The sequence below is a fragment of the Micropterus salmoides genome, unplaced genomic scaffold (assembly GCF_014851395.1).
Source record: "Micropterus salmoides isolate LMB-PRFRI ecotype aquatic unplaced genomic scaffold, ASM1485139v1 Ms_hic_scaffold_21, whole genome shotgun sequence".
Classification (NCBI taxonomy): domain Eukaryota; kingdom Metazoa; phylum Chordata; class Actinopteri; order Centrarchiformes; family Centrarchidae; genus Micropterus; species Micropterus salmoides.
In genome coordinates this window covers 21,046,192-21,067,347 of record NW_024041262.1, presented here as the reverse complement: position 1 = coordinate 21,067,347, position 21,156 = coordinate 21,046,192, and the positions used below count along the sequence as shown (strand labels likewise).

At 38.1% G+C, this 21,156-nt stretch overlaps 4 protein-coding genes and 1 long non-coding RNA gene across 7 annotated transcripts in view; 3 read left to right on the top strand and 2 right to left on the bottom strand.

Annotated features, from left to right (window-relative positions):
* The first annotated feature begins 64 nt into the window (after positions 1-64).
* LOC119916535 (slit homolog 3 protein) lies at positions 65-3,401 on the top strand. Its single transcript, XM_038736574.1, has 2 exons — positions 65-358; positions 1,464-3,401. The coding sequence occupies exons 1-2, from the start codon at positions 65-67 to the stop codon at positions 2,244-2,246; spliced, it is 1,077 nt and encodes a 358-aa protein (XP_038592502.1). The 3' UTR covers positions 2,247-3,401.
* An 810-nt stretch (positions 3,402-4,211) lies between these two features.
* tmem101 (transmembrane protein 101) lies at positions 4,212-7,491 on the bottom strand. The gene is made up of 4 exons (XM_038734912.1): positions 7,361-7,491; positions 6,423-6,603; positions 5,456-5,602; positions 4,212-5,186 (listed from the first exon to the last, which is right to left on the bottom strand). The coding sequence occupies exons 1-4, from the start codon at positions 7,489-7,491 to the stop codon at positions 4,878-4,880; spliced, it is 768 nt and encodes a 255-aa protein (XP_038590840.1). The 3' UTR covers positions 4,212-4,877.
* Positions 7,492-11,374: 3,883 nt separating this feature from the next.
* On the top strand, positions 11,375-12,304 carry gngt2b (guanine nucleotide binding protein (G protein), gamma transducing activity polypeptide 2b). Its single transcript, XM_038736414.1, has 3 exons — positions 11,375-11,499; positions 11,642-11,730; positions 11,980-12,304. The coding sequence occupies exons 2-3, from the start codon at positions 11,647-11,649 to the stop codon at positions 12,106-12,108; spliced, it is 213 nt and encodes a 70-aa protein (XP_038592342.1). The 5' UTR covers positions 11,375-11,499; positions 11,642-11,646; the 3' UTR covers positions 12,109-12,304.
* Positions 12,305-14,896: 2,592 nt separating this feature from the next.
* si:ch1073-13h15.3 (inactive all-trans-retinol 13,14-reductase) lies at positions 14,897-21,155 on the top strand. The gene is made up of 11 exons (XM_038736415.1): positions 14,897-15,073; positions 16,474-16,656; positions 17,600-17,841; positions 17,939-18,134; positions 18,756-18,953; positions 19,040-19,159; positions 19,256-19,394; positions 19,792-19,901; positions 20,089-20,255; positions 20,503-20,662; positions 20,958-21,155. The coding sequence occupies exons 1-11, from the start codon at positions 14,914-14,916 to the stop codon at positions 21,125-21,127; spliced, it is 1,845 nt and encodes a 614-aa protein (XP_038592343.1). The 5' UTR covers positions 14,897-14,913; the 3' UTR covers positions 21,128-21,155.
* LOC119916419 overlaps positions 16,542-21,156 on the bottom strand; it is a 30,870-nt gene continuing 26,255 nt past the window's right edge. The window contains exon 4 of one of the 3 annotated variants that reach the window (XR_005447107.1): positions 16,542-16,624. This is a non-coding gene — a long non-coding RNA (uncharacterized LOC119916419). Of the gene's footprint in view, positions 16,625-18,855; positions 18,926-21,156 lie in introns of those variants that run through there. The other 2 variants (XR_005447103.1, XR_005447102.1) reach the window with 2 other exon arrangements.

Genomic DNA, 21,156 nt, shown 5'->3' with positions numbered 1-21,156 from the left:
GAAGCATACAAGGGGGTAACCATGCCTTTCAGCAGGAATGATGTCACGCTGATCTAAACAAAAGATGCCTGCCGGTGGCTGCACACTGCTCAGCGTGATGCCTCTGCCTATTCTTCTTAACACGGTGTTGGGCTTCCAGCTGTGTCCCAGCCACTGCCTGTGCTACGAATCCTCCGACCTGGTGGATTGCCAGTCTCGTGGTCTGGTCCAGGTACCCCCCAGTGTCCCCCATGGCACCTGGCTGCTGGACTTGAGAGGGAACAAGATGACTGAGGTACGCACCGGATCCTTCATAGGGCTGTGGTCTCTCAAGGTCCTCCTGATGTCCAACAACAGCATCCAAACTCTGCAGCCACAGGTACCAAACATGAGAACTGCGTTTACGTTGTTTTAGAGCAGTATTTAGATTCATTATTTAAGTAAAAGTAATAATATAGTGCAAATTCTCAGTTACATATAAAAATCCTGTATTCTGTAAGTATTGTAGTTCCACGTATTTGGAGCTAAATGTGCTTAAAATATCAAAAATTGTCCTGTGTAAGTGTTACATTACTATGTATTTTATCAGTCACATTAACTGGCAACAACTTTGATCTTTCATGTAAAAATATTTAATGGTTGCACTCAAAATAATTCAAAATGAGCTCCCCCTCAACAATTACAACAGTAAAATCCTGTTTTTATATTAATATTATAATAAAAATAATCGAATATATAATAGTGTAACAACAGTCAAGGGACATTTTTCTTTCTGCAGTGAGTACTCGTAATAACTTTAGTACATTATCCTAATTATACTTACATACTTTTACTTTGGTAACATCTTCAATGCAGGACTTTTACTTGTATTTTTACATTATATATATATACGTTATATTAGTACTTTTACTTAGGTAAAGGATCTGAATACTTTGTTTACCCCTGACACACACACACAACTGAGTAACTTGAATTATTATTGAAAGTGCAACCTGTTTACAGTGAATGCCGTTGTTTAATAAATAGAGAAGCCTATTTTTAAATTACATATAAAAACAGAAAAGCAGCGAATCATCACAATCGAGAAGCTAAAATGAGAAAAACTTTCACACTAATGCTTTATTAATGACAATATTTTTTCTGAAAACTGATTACATCTTTCAGCTTTACATTGAAATAAATGTAGTGGAGTCAAACGTACATAGAAAACATACATTTTAAATATTTTTTTGTAAATTTCTATGTTATACTCATGATAATTGACTTTTGCAGTATTTGTTTTCTCTTTTCTCATACAATGTTTCTGTGACCATTATGCATCAAAAAGATTCCTTTGCAGTAAAAACCTACTTGGCAGGAAACCAAATTCTGATTCTGGTATTCGCCCCTGAAATGTAGGGGAGAATAAAATCACATAAAACAGTAATACTCAAGGAAGTTCCTCCAAATTGTACTTGTACTTATTTCACATTTTATGATCTATTTCCACCTTTCAGTCTCTGTCATCACTGCAGTTTCTGGAGAGGCTGGACCTGAGTTTTAACCAGCTGCGTTGGCTCCCTCTGGCCTTCTCTCAGAGTCTGTCCTCCCTCCAGGAGCTCCGGCTGGACCACAACCTGCTGCAGCACTTGGACTCTGCTTCACTGAGTGAGTTTGAAAACCTGAGGAAACTGGACCTCAGTTACAACCGCATCCGGGCCATGGATGTCAGGGCTTTCAGCAGCCTGGTTCGACTGAGCCTCCTCAACCTGGAAGGAAACCGGCTGAATGTGCTTAAAGATGGCCTGTTGAGCAGGCAGCAAAGCCTGGAGGTGCTGCTGCTCAGCCACAACAACATCTCAGTGATAGAGCCGGAAGCCCTAGCTCCTTTGCGGAGTCTGACCCTGCTGGGTCTCCAGGGAAATCAGATGGTGCACATCAGATTCAAGACCTTCATGAAACTCCAGACCACCACCACCCACCTTCAGATGTCCTCCAACCCATGGACCTGCGACTGTGAGCTCCAGCGCGTCTTCAGCAAGATCCAGCATGTTCGACGACTGCACGTGTTCGACTACAAGGATATCGTCTGTCATGCTCCTGCTCAGCAAGCCGGGAGCTCCCTGGCCTCGCTGGACAGCCAGCTGTGTATTGCTGAGACGGCATCTGTGCTCGTCATCACCATCACCGTGATGCTCGCTGTGATTGGTGCCCTGGTCAAAGCAGAGCACAACCGCAAGAACAAACAAACTGTAAGTGATGCAGAGTCAGAGAGACAAGAAAAATGATGTTTTATTCATGACCAGGTGTTCTGAAGACTGAGATGTGGGCTGGTACTGGATGTTGTTGCACAATAGGTTGTGATCAACCACACAAGATTATGTTTTAATCAGCCCCTAGACAACATGGTCTGACTTCAATTCTATACATCACCGTGGTGGACGAGGTATTTAGATCCTTTATTTATGTAAAAGTACTAATACCTCACTGAAAAAATACTCTGTTACAAGTAAAATTACAGCATTGAAAATGTTACTTAAGTAAAATTATGTAAGTATAATCAGGAAAATCTCCCTTGTGAATGTTATACTAATGTTAAATCATGAGATTATTATTACTCTAATCCAACTATTTTGTATCAGACTGCAACTAATAATTATTTTCATTATAAAATCATCTGCTGATTATTTTCTCCATTGAGCGATTGTTTATAAAAATTTTGAAGATAGTGATGGCGTCAGTTACCCAGAGCCCAAAGTGACACCTTCATTATGCTTTGTTTTGTCCAACCTTTAACATTATTAACACTACATTCAAATTATTAAAATAAAAAGCAGCAAATCAAAGAAATGTTTTTTAACATGAAAAATTTATTCAACAATCAAAATAGTTGTCAATTAATTTTCTGTCAAACGATTAATCATTTCAGCTGTACTTGTATAAACTGTTGGGGAGTTTAATTTATAACAAAACATCATATTTTATAAACTCTTCATATGTTTTGTGTGTAAAAAGCTTAATATGTCAAGTAACCACTAAAGCTGTTAGATGAACGTAGTGAAATAAAAAGTACAATTTCTCCCTTTAAATTGTAGTGGAGTAGAAGTAGAAAGTGGCATGAAGAGAAAACACTCAAGTAAAGTACAGGTACCTCAAATGTATACTGAAGTACAGTACTTCAGTAAATGTATTTAGTTACTGTCCACCACTGCCTTTTAAAAATTTCTTTGAATTACCTTGATTTCCTGCTATGTCTATGCCTGCAATGAGAGAGGAGGGAAAAGATAAAAAGTACAGAATAGCCCTTTAGAAGGAGAGAAATTTGTTCCTTCCAGCTCTATAGGTTTGCAACAACAAACAATACGATTACCTTTAAAATTTGCACACACTTTTAAACGCCCGAGGTCCAATATTAATTTTTAATATTTGGAAAGGGCTTTGCTACCCTGAAAAGCAGCTCTGAAAAGGTATTTCTATGTAGGTGTGGTAATTAGTACAAGTTAGTGTGAGTGCGTCAAACATTTTTGAAATTTCTCTTACCAGTTAACACCCTTGAGCATTTGGGGAACTGGTTGCATTCCAGTATCTGATTTTTCTTGTTGATAAGCTATTGTTATGGTTGTGAAATAATACAAGTGATGTCAAGAGTCACACCATGACAGTCGCCTTATTACTAGTCGTTAATTAAAGCTCAAAGGTGAAGTGTCTCCTTTAGTCGCAAGATCTTCACACAGTTGCCCTTTATTAGTTATACCTTTCTAAAACTAATGCAGTCTAACACAACAGCAGATGAAGGTTATAACATTTGGTTTTTGTTCAAACAGGTGTTTATTCAACATAATGGTCATAGCAGAGGCTGCTGTTTGTGGTGCTGTTGAATTTTATTATTTTACACTGACTACACTGTTTTTAATATTTTGCCCACCCCATTTATGTCATTGAGGGTAGGCTAACAGAATGTCCTGTCAACACAATACAGTTCAGCAGCACCACAAACTCCAGTGTCCAAAATGACCAGTGTGTTGATCAACACATCTCTAAAACAGTTTGAACAAAAACATAATAACCTTCATCAAGTTAGGACTGTTGTAATAGAGGGCATTTAGTTTTAGCTCAAACTAAACTGGCAACTGAGTGTATAATCATAGATTGTTAATCTATAAATTCACAAAGCATCAGCTACATTCAGCCTTTCATCTTGTGCAACACTGAGGTGGTCATAGATGTTAAAAGAAAACAGCATTGCAGTATAATTCAGTGAAATGAAGCAACAAAATTTTAATGATCAAAATACTCAAGCATGGAAAACGATCATCAGCATTTTGTGCACCATCATGTAATGTTATTTCATATAAAATATGAACAGTATTTACACAGAAGATAAAGGAGCGGTGCTTATTTAATTTAATGAAATAAAGTGAATTGAATAAACAAGTGTTTATTACCAAATGGCTGTAACTGTAGCTCAACTGTAAGTTCATAGACAATACAATATAGGTTAAATTTTAAGTTCCCTTTATTTGTAAACTATATACTGTAAAACATTATTGAACCATTTAAGACTATAATTTTTGGAGTAAAAGGTATTTCCTCTGTAAATATACAGAATCGATACTCATTGTCATGTTTCAGAGCATAACAGAGACAAAGATGTAAACATGAATCTGAATAAATTATTCAATTGAAAAAGGAAGCTTGTGTTTTTTTTCTTTTTCTTGAAAAAGCAAAGTTACCGACTGGTAGGCAAAGACAATCAACGCTGCTCACATCTAACAGTCTCAGCTTGGAGTGTTGAATCCTGAGAGGTCACTGAGCGACCGTAGCTTGGAGTACAAAGTTGGGTGGCGATGTAAAGGCCAACAATCTCATCGTGCGCAGACACCTTGGTCTGTAAAAGTTGTTTGTGAGAGCCCAAGGGTTCAACCATCAGTTGCCAGGATTAGCACAGCGCCTAAGATGCCCACGTTATGTCCAATCAGCTTCATCTGGTTCCAGAACTCCACCTTGCGGTTGTTGTGCCAGTAGCCCAGGTTGCCGTCGATGAGCAGGATCACCAGAGGCAGGACGGTGGCTAGGATCTGAGCGGCCAGGCGGATGTAGCAGCCAGAGAGGAAGGCCAGAGCCAACACCCCAAACAGCACCTCCAGCAGCATCAGAGTGATCTCTCCTCCCACGATGTGGTTTAGATAGGCCTGCCGGTCTTCTTTGCTGTGCTGGAGGGAGTACACCTAGTGGGGGAAAGTGGTACTGTTGTTTAAAAATGACTGAAAACAGGCTTTGGTTTGTACACTCTGCTTTTACTTTTTGTTGTGAAGAATGCATCATAGAATAAGGTGTGATTCATTCAACATGTGCAGAAATAAAGTGCCTGAAGCCTTATTCTCATTCATGTGAATGATGACAATGTGGTTTATTCTTATTTTGACTTTCAAGTGTCAGAATTTCTTATTGAGCCTAACCACGTACAAATAATTAATAATACAGACACAGGTCTTACCATGCAGATGAGGTAGACTCCCAGGAAAACTTGTCCAGTAGACTGCAGGGATCTGCTGCGAGGTTTCTGTCTGTACACCTCCCCTGCCCCACTGGCCAGAACCAGGAAGCCTCCAATAATGGCCAGCGCTCTGGAATACATTCGTACCTGCAGGGCAAAATCGTTCTGGCTGAAATAACCTAAGACAAGTTTCTAATACAATGCCAATCTCTGATAAAACAATCTTCTTTCAGACTTCTAATGGCAGCCTGCCCCAGATCCATTTTTCCCTTGTGTGAGACATCTGTTTTTAACGTCGACACTAATCTGGGCCACTTTCACATTTTTCTAAAACTGATACATGACCGACCTGTCTGAACATTCAGACAGGTAGAAATGCTGCTTTATTGCAAACAAAACTGAAACAAGTGCTTGTTTAAAAGCATTTTAAAAGAGATGGTTGATTTGAATTGTTCAAGGCAGCTGTAATGTCAATGCAAAGAGCCTTGAAAATAACCTCTAAGGAAAGAATCTCTTATCAAAAGGACTAATAATTATCAAAGAAATTTCTATTACAGCTAGTCTCATTTTAATTCATATAAAGAAGAAACCTTAAGGAAGTAAATAATACTAGATTTTTTTTATTGTTTGTTGTATATTTATTTTTTTTACGTTTATTCATTTAATGTTAATTGGATCAGCTACTTTATGTGCTTATAATGCAATAATTTCTTCAATTATTTACAGTAAGGGCGTTGTCTTGCTGCATTGTGATCTTTGTGTTGGAAAAAATGCATAAAAAAACAAAACTTGAATTACAAAAAGAAAAAGGTACAAACAACTACCCTTACCTGCTATGGATGTTGACACTCAAATTGCCTAAAATACATTTTTGTTTCTCATGATTTGTGGAAACATGTTGACCATATTATCATCACGTGAAACAGAACAGCAGCTTTGTTACTGTAAACCACAGTGGGGGACTCACCTTCAGCCAGTCACCGTAGAACACCTGTTCTCCAACATAGGATGCGTATGTGCTGACGGCCAGTTGTATGGCAGCGGCCATTGCAAACCACCTCCTCTTCACCCCAAATGACATGAAGCTGGCGCAGAGCACTGCAGCCCCCATGTCCACATACAGGTATGGTACATGGATGTCTGGCTTCCTGAGATGACAATAAATCAGCTTGAAATCAAAGTGAATTATTTCAATTTAGACTGCTTTAATTTTAGTACGTTGCACATTGTTACCTCTCATACTTTGTTAGAATGGAAATCGCAAACAACTAACATGAAGCTGTAAAAACTACATGAAAGCAATTAAAAATAATAATCAAAATAAATTACGACATTTTTGGTAAACTAATCCTTTCAGCCCAACACCAATTCATTTTGACACCTAGATGACACTTAAGAAGCAGGCAGTATGAAAAAGGCTGCACACATTTCCCCTTGAAGTTGCTATATGTGATTACAGAATAATTCAGAGAGGTGTGGTTGCCTTAGGCCAACCAACCACAGATTTAAAACAATACACGCCCAGTGTACATAAAACCATGATTACTAACAGAAAAGAATTACAGCCTGTCCCCCTGTCCGACTGAAAATTACAGACTAGGCCAAATACAACATGTCATTTTGATTTAAACAACTCCATATGGCTGCATCTTTCTCCCTTAGGTTTAACTAGTGTAACTGCTGAAATACAACTCCTGTTTGTCTGTTGTGTATGACAAGGTAGTCTAGCACATATGTTTTCCATTGTAATGTAATGTAACCTGCTCTATACATTGCATAGACAATAATCTTGTAATAATAATAATAATATTTTTTTTGTTTTTGTGCACGTTTGACGCAGACTGAGATTACAGTTAGCTAACGAGCTAGCTATTTTACAGCGTCCTTTGCGCTCACTCATCTTACCTTTTTGAGTCCGCTCGTTCAGCAAACAGCATCAACATGCTGAAGCAGTTCCAAAACCCGAACCGGGTTAAAATAAACGCTCCTAACTGGCTGAGAAATTTTAACGTCTGTTTCCTGCTGGGAGCTGCCATTGTTACTGCAACTCTATCCTGCCAACGACACTGCAGGTACTCAAAGGACTTCCGGCCGAAATACATCCACGTGTCGAAATAAAAGCACGTATCTTTCTACTGTATAAAATGTATCATTCCTTTAAACACTGGTGCTCTTATTTTGAAAAGAGTTTCAGCTCTAGCTCGAAGACGTCCTCCTATTGGTTGACGGATTGAAGTGGCGGGATCATCATAGACCGTTAACTGCGGGACAGACGCGTTCATGGGAGTAGGAGAAAAGATAGACGGCACCACCTGCAGGAGAAAGTAAATCACAGATATTTTACAGGGCTGCATTTTTCTATCTGATAGCGTCTGACAACGTTATGGAAAGGATCCCTACAGAGATAGACATGGTTTTAAAGTGCAAGATCCTTTCTATTTAACCTGAAACAGTCGCTATGTCGCCATCAGACTCCTTGGACAGAAGTACTTTTATTACTTCTGAAGTCTACTAATGCCTCGATCGCTCAGTTTGCGTTATTGTGTGACTTTGTAGTTTTTAAGCCTTTACAATGGGGAACTTTGGACTCTTGACCTCAGTGTTTCTAAAATCTTGGCTGCTCTGGTTATGAGCAATTGTCTTTATTTTCCTACAGACTTAATGATGTCAAGTACGTCCTCCAGCTTCTGTTTGCCACTGACAAGGCTCAGATTGTTATTATTATAGTGTAAGTGTATAGTGTCACATTTAGCCTAATTACTGCTAAGTTGTAAACTTTCATTTCGTTATAGTCTACAATCGTGTGTTGTATATAAAGAAACTACCTTGATATATTGATTTTTGTTTAACCAGAAAATATATCGCTCTTTTCAAAGCCACCAGACCCCATTGATAAAAAATGTAATTTTATTTCGCATAACACTGGTTAGTTTGTGTTATTGTGTGACCTTGGATGCTGTTAGCCCTATTTTAGGGGGGGCTGAAGCTAGAATTTAACTTTCTGCATTCATCGGCTTTAATAAATAAAATAAATATGCTGTTGACTAAATGTAGGCTAGAGCCCACAGATATACACACATGAAAATATAGTAAAATGAAAGCAAGCATACATACATGCATCGCTATTGTAATCGTAACTCTAAATCCTTTATTACTTCGACCTTCAAGTTATTAAATTCAGACAGCAGCCACTTTAAATAGGATCCCTAATAATAGCTTACATGATAAAGTATTTATTGTATGCTTATGCAAGCCAAACTACAGAACAAAATCACACTGTGATTGAACCAAGCTACAGTGCAGTAACAGTAATTAGTCTAATTAAATAGCATTCTATGGACCTAGAACTTATCTAATAGAGAGAGGAATTAGATATGGTATTACTGTATCACAGATTTACAAGAGCACCTGGATAGCATTTAAGTCACAGCCTACAGAGGAACTCAGAGTCTGGCCGAAGTAAATTCAATCAAACGGCAACTGAAAAAAGTCTGTAAACTTTTCCCACATTTTCTGTATAGTAAAACAACTGACTATTTTTACAGCAAATGTTATCACCATAATTATTTTCTAATGCTTTTTCAAACAATGCGAGGAATCTAGTTATGGAGGAAAAATACAAATCTTGTTGTTTTAATTCATGTTTTTGATTAAGATTTTTTACTCAAAAAGAAATTAACTCATAATACACTATTAATCCATATTGATAATTATTAGTTTATAATGAATTAACACAGTTTTTATTTGTGTAATTTATGTATATATTTTTATTGTTTTATTCACTAACACTAATGAACATGTAAACAGCTATTTTCATCTGTCCTTGGACAGATGTTACAAAGTCATCCTAAAGAAGAACATAAGATTAAGATCACAAAAGTTACTATAATTTTCAAGCATACAGAGCAATAAAAAAGTGAATATTAAAATTATTGCTACATTGTCAGGTACTAAATAAAACGTGCAACACAGAGGCACATAATACAGGACATGAAAAGCAATTAATTTGGTAATATTACTTGTGTAACCATAAACCTCTAATAATTAGGGTCTTTAAAACCAACCAAATCCCTGATGTATCTTGCTTGTTTTGTCCAGATATTCAATTTACAAGACATATACATATATATAGATAGATAGATAGATAGATAGATAGATAGATAGATAGATAGATAGATAGATAGATAGATAGATATGTATGTATGTATACACACTACATATAGAGATATATAAAGAGAGAGTTAATTAATCAGTTCTCAATTATTAAAAATTATTGTCAATTAATTATGCACTGATCAAGTAATTGATTTATCATTTCAGCACTCCCCCCCACATATACACACGCATCAGTCTCAGTGAGACACCCTATCACATTCAGTTTGACAATGAAAGTGATTCAACGTATGGAATAAAAATAAGACACATCAATGGGGGCGGGAGTTTTTCATCAGGTGCTCTGTAACACACCAGGCCTTGATAATGAGCAGGAGTGTCTCCACATGGCGGCTGATCCACAGTGACGTTTCTCGGGTTAATCTTGAGTAGATGAGACTAACCCAGATCCTGAAAATGGCTTAGTGTGAGTCCTGCTGAAGGTTTAGTTAAGGATCAGGAGCATGTCATGTCTCAGATGAAATGTCAGTTGGAGGTTGTTGGGGTAGAGTAGCAGGACTACTGTAGTTTCACAGGACAACCTTCAACCTCAGGCTAAAGTTACGTACTTCACATTGAACACCCTTAGTAACACAAATCTTCATGTTCACCTGAGCTTTGCTTTTTCTATTTATATACATGAAAAATCATTTTGATGCTGTCAGCCCAATAACCCTCCATACATCCATAAACTATACCTGACTATCCTGTGCACTGTCGCAGGGGGCTGGAGGCTGAAACCTATCCCTGGTTACACTGGGTGTATCCATGGAGGTGGGTTATACCATGGACAGATCGGCGGTCTATCGCAGGGATAACATATACTGTATATAGAAAGACATCTATTCATACTTCCATTTACATCCACGGGTACTATAAAGTCTCCAGTTCACCTAACCTGAATGTGTTTCAACCGTGGGGGAAATCCATGCAGACACAGGGACAACACACAAACTCCACATGAAAAGGTTAAAAAAAGGGCAGTGGATTTAAACTCAGGACTTCTTTTGAAGAAGGGACAGTGCTTACCACTGAACTGCCCACAATAAATGACAAATAACCTGAGCTTACTGTTAAAAGAATACATATGCAACAATACTCAACAATCATATATTAATCTATGCACCAAGCACAAATGAGTGACCGCAAAGAGACACTGAGCAGGAATTAATTTATTCATAAATGATGTGACATATAAAGTGGCTGTAGCTTTTTTCAAGTCTTCAATTTGTTAATTAGAATGACATTGCAAGACTTAGAGCAGCTGATTAGATAGACCGCAAGATTAAAGTTTATAATCAAATCACAGGGGTGAAGACTTAGCTTCCCTCCTCTCTTACCACACATGTCCACCTTTATTGTGAATATTGTTTTTTCACTTGGTTGACATACTAAAGCAAAAACAAAATGCTGCTGGTTACCAGTGGAAAAATAAGTAAAATTAATGGATTATATATTTAAAATAGCAGTGAAAAGTAATTGAGAAACAAGTTAAGTCAACCACAGCATATAGGTATGTGTACTGCAGTTTACAGTTAGTAACAGGTGATGTGACGTTCACACGTCTATTGTTTTATTTCAGCGTCTCCATTTCTCCACCACGTCGTCAGCAGATCTGTCAAGTTCTGTGTTCTCTTCCCTCCCTCCTTCCTGATCAGGGGTCATGGCTCCTGATTGTTTAATCTCATCACAGGGGATTGGTGACATCAGGTCCAATCCTGTGCCGACCTCTCCCCAAAGCGCGTAGCCGGGATCAGCTGGGATGAAGAGCAGTGGGACAGCACGGATCAGTCAGTGTGAAGACGCGACCGAACAAGAAGAAGGCAAACTGTCGATGAGCTCCTAGGAGCCAAAACATTTCTCTGATTGTTGGGGATCCCACCATTCAACAGGTAAAGTTTTACAACAGAGACATTTGTCTATCCTGGATTTACATTTATTTTGTCAAAGGAGCGTTTTTAAAAAACCAAAGTACTTTTGTATTTAGTATTTATTGTGACATTTTAGCATTTTGATCTTTATTTCCTCTTACAGCCAGGATGGCTCGGGATATGTCAGATAAGGACATCTTGAAAATGGAGCTGGAACAGTTGAAAAAGGAAGTGAACACACCCAGAACACCAGTAAGTAAATTACCTCTTAAAAAAAAAACAGAATGTCACCTTTTTTCGCCATCGATTGTGAACTATATGTCCAAAATTATCTTTAATTTTATCTACCAAAAACCTCTTGTATTATTTGGGAATAAATGCTTAATGAATTTGTAAGCTGCAAGTTTAAATTTCCAATTTAGATTTCCATCTTTGTGCCTGTGAAAAGACACTTTAGTTTGTTAAGCTTACATGTGTTTTCATCTTTCCTCTGAACAACAGGTGGCTGCAAACTGTGCAGAAACGGTTTCTATGGTTGAGGGACTGTTACCAAATGATCCGCTGATTAAGGGCGTTCCAGATGACAAGAACCCCTACAAGGGAGACAAGGGAGGCTGTATAGTGACATAGCACACAGACATCCAAGGAAAAGTCACAATGTTTTTTATGAGAGCTGGTTACGTTGCTATGTTTCCGTAGAATTCTTGTGGATAAAATGTACAGTAGTAAGAAAACTAAGATCTGTAATGGTATTGCTACCAGGAGAGAGACTCTTTTCCATCACTGGATTACCGAATGTACCTGTTGATATCAAAATGTTTCATTGTCAATTTGTAATTAAATGCAAATAGCTGTATAAAGCTTTGACCAGACATGGCTGCTCTCATTATTGATATATATATATTAGCATATCTCCTTTTTATAGCACTCCTACTGCCCTTTCATCACATAATATCATACTGGTTAATATTCAATAGGGTTGATTGACTGCGTAGTTTGGTGTCCAACATCTCAGACTGCAAATCAGCACAAAGCAGGGCAAAGTCACAGGAGTCATGCAGCTACTGCTTAGTCTAATTCTTAATAGGATTTCTTTGCTGCAGCACAGTCAGTCACACTGGCCTGTAAACACAGAGCTGCTTCCTGTTTCCAAGTCTTATTAAGCTTATTCCAGCAGCTTCATCCCGGCTTTTGAGCTCTCCATCCAATTAGTGTCATTTTAAATGCGTGCGACAACAAACACACATAATTTGTTCAACCTCTGCAACACAGCTTTCATCTAAGATTGTAAAACAAACACAAATGACTTCATGCTGCATTAAACACTTTTCAGTTCAATGACCTTAGGTAGCACATATCAGCACCTTTGCACAACTTAGCTGTTTTCATGTATATAGTGACTTACTTATCATCTCTTATCATTTAGATGCCCTTGATCAATAGTTTCCTTCAAAGTTAAAGTTTGAAGGTCAAAACAACCTTTCAATTTTAAGCACTGGCACCTCAGCACTGGTGACAAACATGTAACATCAGATGATTAAAAATCTGTATATAGCTCTTTTGAGGCTTCTGAGATTATAGAGACAAGCAAAATAGCATACTTCTTAAACAGAAACTCCATTGGTTTTTAACAGTGATGTCTATTTACAGGTCCTGGGGAGTACTACTCTATTATGAAAAAGTTGTATAAAGACATATTAATTGTTGCTTGGGTCTGAACATTTGGAAATTTAACGTGTGGGGGTGTGGCGTAAATTGACTATTGTAAGTCATACATAACATAACATAACAGATGTGCAATGCTGAATCGCAGAGTACACTTTTAAACTATTACAGACACCACTATTATGAATTGGTTGTGGCATGGGTGTTATATTTCATGACATCTCAATACCAGGAACAGGAAATGGGGCGTCTAAATGGAACTGAGCCATCATTTATGTTAATCATTACACCAGTGATCTTGTCTGCTGTCAAAATGTCTTCTGTGAAAAAGGTCAATTGAATAGAGGAAAAAGATTAGTTGGAAAATGCTAATTTTAGTTATACATTTATAGTATTTTGAGAACACTGAAAACCAATGAACTTCAATAGACTTCTCACCCAAGAGCCATTCTGACCTGTCAACAGGTGTAACCAACCACATTACTAATAGCTGCATTCAATTCAGGTTCAGGACACACGTAAACAGAGCCACCATTATTTTTTTAGTTACACCTGTGCTTTTCCTGTTGTGAAGTCAAAATGTCTTCCATAAGCTTAGTTCTAAGTTTACATTTTTGGCTGTCAGATCTTCAAATTCATTGGGACCAACACATCAGCTTGTCCTGCGATGGACTGGCGACCTGTCCAAGGTGTACCCCGCCTTTCGCCCGATGTAAGCTGGGATTGGCTCCTGCCCCCCGCGACCCTGTACACAGGATAAGCGGTTGACGATGGATGGATGGATGGACATCAGCTTGTTGTTGTGGTTCAGATAATCGCTGGCTTCAGAGTAATTCTATGGCTCAAAGTCAACTGAATTAGTATATAATCTGAGTACAGAGTCCATGCATAGACTACATGACATGACAGTGCAGTAAAAAAAACAACTGTGTTATAACATAGATCATGACTGAACATTTATGTTTATCATCACAGGAGAAGAATGTTGTTGATATGGTAGGACAATTCTAGTGTTATTAGATTAATTTGTAGAGTGAAATGTCTTGATTTCTACCACTTAAAAAAAAGGTTTAGGCCTCAATGCTTCCCCAAAGACACCGACTCACCTTATCAGACTTGAAAAGCTGTAACTCAGTTATTCCACTCACCTGCACTGCTGTAAAGACATAAAACTGGACACTGAATGTATAAAGTCTAGATCGACTTGTCACCAGTTTATTCTTTATCTTAATTGCCTTATCAGATAAGAGCAGGTATGGATACATCTAATCTATGTTTCCTATTAGCTTGTTGGAGTGGCCGAATTATCATACACGTAAAGGAGGAAAACAATGTGTCATAACCTTCAGATCACAACCTTAAGTGTTATAATTCTAGACATCTGAACAGGCAACACGACAAAGCAAATATAACAAAATCGATTTTAAAAAAAGAGTAGTGATGAAAATTTGTAGCACCCACTCTTTGCTTTTGATGTTTTTGTCTGTGCAGCAAATGAGTGCTCAGCAGTTATCCTGCATATAACTGCATGCCAGCTGCCACACAGTTTTTGTTGTGTTTTGTCACCTGTGCACCGTCATTATAAGACAAATGGGTCTTTCACCACTTTATCTTTATGGCTGGTCATATCAACCTCTAGCCCATCTTCTTCAGACCTTTAGTACTTGTCATGATAAAAGGAGCCTCATGATGAGAGCAGTGTTCAGAACAAACCTGCCACTGAACACTTGCTACAATATTGACTCCAGGAACAGTGATTTGTTTGTCTTTATGATGTGGCTCTTGATTTTCTTTGTGTGGTTGGTTATAGTGGTCGGTGGCATATACTGGTTCCTGTTTAGGAAACAGAGCCCTTTCTCCCTTGAGTCAGTGAGACCCCCTGGACCTCGGGAGTTTGATCAGAAGAAGCGGGACAAAGTCATCAAGCAAGGTAAAATGATTGCAGTTAAAAACGCTTGTATGCAACATCACATTTAATTGGTAATCTGATGCAGTACTTTGATCAGGAAGTATATTTTCTATCAGTTAGCTCTGTGGGTAAAAAATTCCACAAGATACAATACATTCAACAATTACATCACGACTATAATACAGACGTACAGAAATCCCTGAATTGCTAATAATGACAGTAATGACTGATGTATTTGATTTATGTGAAGTGCAGCACCTGAACGGAACAGAATCATAATTTTACACCTGTGTTTTTCATCTGATGACACTTAAAAACATCTGCTGTGAGAAAGGTCCACTAAAAAATAAATATACTCTTTTTAGGTTATATGTTTTTATTGTATCACAAGCCAAGTCCCTATCATGAATGTATAATGAGGTGTTACATCCATGGTCTGCAGAGGAAATTAGCAGTAGGCCTAAACTTCCAGGAGTTTTCACTGTCCCGTCGTAAAACAGCAAATTGTGGATTTTACACTTTGAGTTCTGTACAACTGAAATAAACAGCACTTAAATATAATATGTTCGCTAATTTGGGAGCTTTAGATGTGCTGGTATATGCAGATTTGGTTACCTTCAAACTGAGCCCGGCCAGCTGTCTCCAGGCTTTATGCTAAATTAAGCTCTCTCTATCTGAAGATTAAATACACCACTTTATACTTTTTTTAATTACATTTTTCAGTATTTGTTTTTATTTTAAAAACTTGCAATATAACTTACTGCCTTCTAATATGCTAAAACTGTCCAATGACATCAAGTCGACTCATCGAGTCTTGTGTAAGTTGTAAATACTTTGGACTAAGTTGACCTAAAATTAAAAACAAAGTATAAAGTATCAAAGTATATAAAAGTAGGCTATAAAAAATACTCTATATACAACTAATTCACTGTAGTTTTACAATTGCTGAGGTGCGCGGATACAGTTATCTAAATGACCTGTTTCAGTAATTTACAAATCAATAAAATGATTTGTATTGATTGTATTGGCAATTGATTTGATAAATTTTTTATCTGTGTGCATTATCTTAATTAGATTATGACTAGGAGATTATGTTGGCAGTTTTACCTACTGTTTATTTCCAACAACAGAACTCAAATTAATTCCGAAGTCATTTTTTTAATAATAAATAATAATTGTTATATGTTTATATATAGAACCTTTCTTAACAAAGATACAATGCAGATCCATGAATGTATTTATGGGGAGGTGCAGTCAGTACAACCTTCAGACTATTATGTAACCCAATTAAGCAACACACCTTGATATCTCAGTTTTAGCACTTGCTTGTGATAACATTCACAAAGCATCTTTATTAAACCTATTTGAACTAGAAGATACATATTACCACGTTGACATTACCTCTTTATGTTTCTTTGTAGGCTTCAGCCTTCACAAAGTGCCCCAGAACCTGGATGTCATTGTTATTGGGAGTGGTATTGGTGGGTTGACAGCTGCAGCAACACTGGCCAAAGCAGGGAAGAAAGTCCTGGTGCTGGAACAACATTCCCAGGCAGGAGGCTGCTGCCACACCTTCATAGAGAAAGGCTTTGAGTTTGATGTTGGTAAGACTTGTAACGTATGTAATTTATATATTTATCTCTGAATGACAGTATTGTTCATAATGTGTTGTGTTGCAAATCAGTGTTAATGTAATCCAATTAGTAAAACTGAATTAAACACTGGAAGAACAGTCACAATAGTGGATCCTAACTGGCCAAGACACTTTCCCAGTAGTCAGGGGCTCTGAACATGCCAGGGATTGTACTGTTTCAGGGCACTGCATGACACGTTTTCAGGGGACCTAGAATATGTAGCAGTAGTTTGGTGGGTGTGTTCAAGGTACAACCTGGTAAAGTACAATCGTATTTGTTTGGAAGCTTCGAGTTGGGTATACCATGCAAAGGCAGGTCCTGGAGCAACGAAACCCGGATTTGGTCAGAAGGGAAAAAACCCTGTTGACTGCTGACAGTAACTAGGGCTGCAAAAAATGACAATTGTCTTTTAAGTCACCCAAGGTCACCTTACAATGCATAAAATGAACTAGTCTCGTAGAGAAACAAACAGTGAAACATGGAACAAAAGAATAGACAAAACAGGAGAAAAAAAGTAGGCAGACATGTGTAGGTAGGGCATAAAACAGTAACTCAGTAAGTACAAGCGTTATTATGAACATCATAGTGAGAAGGCCAGTTAAACAGGTCAGTTTGGAGAAAAGAGAACAATTTTTGGAGCCCGCAACAGCAATTACACAAGGAACTGCAGATCTCCAAATCTAACCACAACAACAATTATATTTTACACATTTCTGTTCATATTTAGAGTTAGATTGGAATATGATTTTTACAGTATTAAAGTTATATAAAGAACCTCATAACAATCAACAATTTAAATGGGACCTTAAAATTGATGCTGTGAAATCTCCCTGGTATGACTTTTGAGAAGGAATGCAAATCTACATGAAATAACTATATACCATGTTCCTGTTTGCCTGTCTGTCTTCTCCAGGGCTTCACTACATAGGTCAGGTTCATGAGAACGGTCTGTTGCGTGTTGCTTTCGACCAGCTAACTGAGGGCCAGTTGGAGTTCCACAACCTAAATCAACACTTTGACACCATCTACATTGGCGAGGGCGATGAGAAACGAGCGTACACCATCAAATCGGGTAAAACTGAAATGCAAGCCCATCTGATGAAGCAATTCCCCGATGACACAGAGGCCATCAAGACATTCTTCAAAATCATGAAGGTATCGGTAGCTAGTGAACACATATTTCAATGTGTCACCAGTCCAGAACTTAACAACAAAACTATGACCATCTCAAACATCTTCTGTATTCTAACAGATCTCAGCTAATAAGGCCTCCTCCCTGGCAACTTTAAAGCTGATGCCGCAGTGGCTGGCTTTACTCCTGCTGAAGTCAGGCATTGCAAACCTCTTTTCCAGTGTCTACCGCCTCAGTGGCACATGTGCAGCAGCCTTTGTGAACACCCTGACCAGCAACAAGGATCTCCATGTCATCTTTTCTTATCTTTTCTATGGTGGGTCCTCAAAAATGTTACTAGAGATAAAAAAATTAATAAAAATATTGGTTGTAATAACTGCTTGAACAAACAACATATATGATCATTTTTCTTGCTGCTGTAAAATATGCAGTTTTTTCAGTAAAATGGTTAAATTTAATGGTGGAGACCGTGTGGGCCTTCATTATCTCTTTATTCTTATCACAAGTAGGAATATTATTATGAGGGTATTTTCTGACTGCTTGGAATTGCAGTCAACAAACCAGTGTCACGTATGATGTACAAAGACATAAGCGGCAGTTGATTGTAAATAATTGTAAGTAAGTAATCATATTGAACATTTCAGTGACTTAAGTCACAGACTTACAGGCATCGGCAGACATACAGTTTGGTATCTTCCCTGATGAGTCTCTGCCAGGCCTGAACTGTTTTGGTGTTGGGTGATTTTTACCTTCCGTCATGTGATTAACATGGCCAGTGAATATCCCACTGCCTTTGACAGGGCTCATGAGTTATACAATAAAAAGTGGACTTGTGACTGGATGGTTGTCGGTTCCAGTGCTGCACAAGATGAGAATATGATTTTAAAAAATACGTACAACAAAGTCATAATTAAGCGTTTATTTTGCATATTTTTAGGCGTGCCTCCAAAGGACTCCAGTCTTGTGATCAACGCCCTCCTGATTCATCATTACAAACGAGGTGCCTACTTCCCGAAAGGTGGTGCCAGTGAGATCCCCTTCCACATCATCCGCACCATTCAGAAATATGGAGGAAATTGCCTGGTCAGAGCCCCCGTCTCCCAGATCCTGGTTAATAAGGAGGGAGCAGCTTATGGTAAGAAATTATTCCAGCTCAGTTTTCACCTGTGAAGGCAATATATCCTATAGGTAAATGACTGAAGACTTCCTTTCTGTTGACAGGTGTTAAAGTGAGGAAAGGTCAGGAGGAACTGGAGATTCATGCACCTGTGGTTGTTTCAAACTGTGGCGTCTTCACCACCTTCCAGAGACTTCTTCCCCCTGAGATTCGAGTCAAGACAGGTGAGCAACACATCCTCTTAACGGATGAATTCCAAAATATAACTAAAGTTATCTTGAAAAAGTTTCAAGATGATTTTAAACTCTCCCATATTACAGATATTCAGGAAAGACTGAACATAATGAAACATGGCAGAGGCTGTTTGTTGGTCTTCTCTGGCTTTGATGGAACTGATGAGGAGTTGGGCATTAAGTCCACCAACATCTGGCTGTTCAAAAACAATGATTTGGACAAATCGTAAGTATGCAGAGCACTGATCACAGACCACTAAACTTAGAGGTAATATTTAGTTACCACAAGAGGGTGCTATTCTATAAGAAGTAGTAACTTTTCAGTGTAGTTCTGCTCCCAGGAACATTAACACATTTCTCATTTTTCTTGTAGGTCCGCTTTTATTTCTTCCAAATGAAAAAACAATGTGCAGCTTTGAATTTATTGACCACTTACATAAAGAAACGTGGTATATAGTATGTTGCTTATTCAATTACTAAGTTAAAATTCCATTTTCGTCCTCTAGATGGAGGATAGGATCAGTAAGGTTTTAGCTGGGTTCAAATAGCATACTCATGCTTTCTTTTATGTGTGGCAACACTGCAGATAAAAGCAGCCCTGTGATGTGTTTTTTTTTTTTAAGGATGGATGACTTCTTTGCATTGAGCAAAGAGGAAGCACCAGATAATATTCCAATGATGATGATCACAGTTCCATCGTCCAAAGACCCTGAAGCCAAAATAAGACACCCTGGTACAAACACCCAGTACTTTTTCTACTGCTGCGAATAATAGTAGTAACATGAAATTATGTTAAAAAGAAAGAATATGCCAACATTAAAGATAAAGACACATGTTATGTTTCAAAGATGTACTGCTAATACCACATTTGAGTGTCCAAACAGATAAGGTGTTATGTCTTATGTGTTTTATGTTCACAGGAAAAGCTTGCATGACAATACTGATAATGGTCAAGTATGAATGGTTTGAGGAATGGAAGGACACTACAGTGCGCAAAAGGGGTGATGAATACTATAACTACAAAATGAGATTTGCCAATAACCTATTTGACTGGGCCTGTACTATTTACCCTAAAATCAGAGACAAGGTAGGATTGGTCATTCTCTGTCATACATGCACGTATGCACACATGTTCATGTATGTTTCTGTTGTCTGTGCATATACATTAAAGTTATCTAAAACATATAACTTCTAAAACATTAAAAATGATAAATGTATCGTTATTAAAGCATGTTAGGTTAATTGTAGGTTGTCCACACTTTGAATTTACATTCATTTGTTGTTTGTCTTTGAATAAAGACTTCATTTGAATATTTGTATGACTTGCTTTTCAGTTGGTTTTCCAGGAAGTGGCGACCCCACTGAGCAACATGCACTACCTGGGTGCCCAGCGTGGAGCCATGTACTCCTCTGAGCACAACCTAGACCGTTTCCATGCTGAGACTGTGGCAAGGAACAGGTGCACCACCCCCGTCAAAAACCTCTACATCTCAGGTATGAAAAGTTACAAACTTGGCCATGGCTTTAATGTTAACAAGCACACTCAAATGTGTTTTATAACTGAATGACATTTTCACTGGCATAGAAATGTCTTAACAAGCCCTAAGACTGATTCACTTGATGTGCGAGGGTTGACAATGCTTTGTTTCTTTTCAGTGTAATTTCTTCATATAAAACTAGCCTCACTGGATTCGTTTACTGGTACAGTTAAAACACAATAGCTGGGATCCAGACTTCTAGTAGTCTTGTCTCATGCAGAAGGTTGTTTGTGTCTGTCTGTCTATTCCAGGCCAAGACGTGTTCAGCTGTGGGATAGCAGGCGCTCTGCATGGTGGACTTCTCTGCGCCACTACAGTGTTAGGTCAAATCATCTACATTGACTTGCTCCTCCTCAAGATGAAGCTAAAAAGGAGGAAAGCCAAAGAGATGTCCCAGCTGGCTAAGAAGAAACTGCAGTGAGAGTGCTCTCTACTTACCCTGCAGGACAA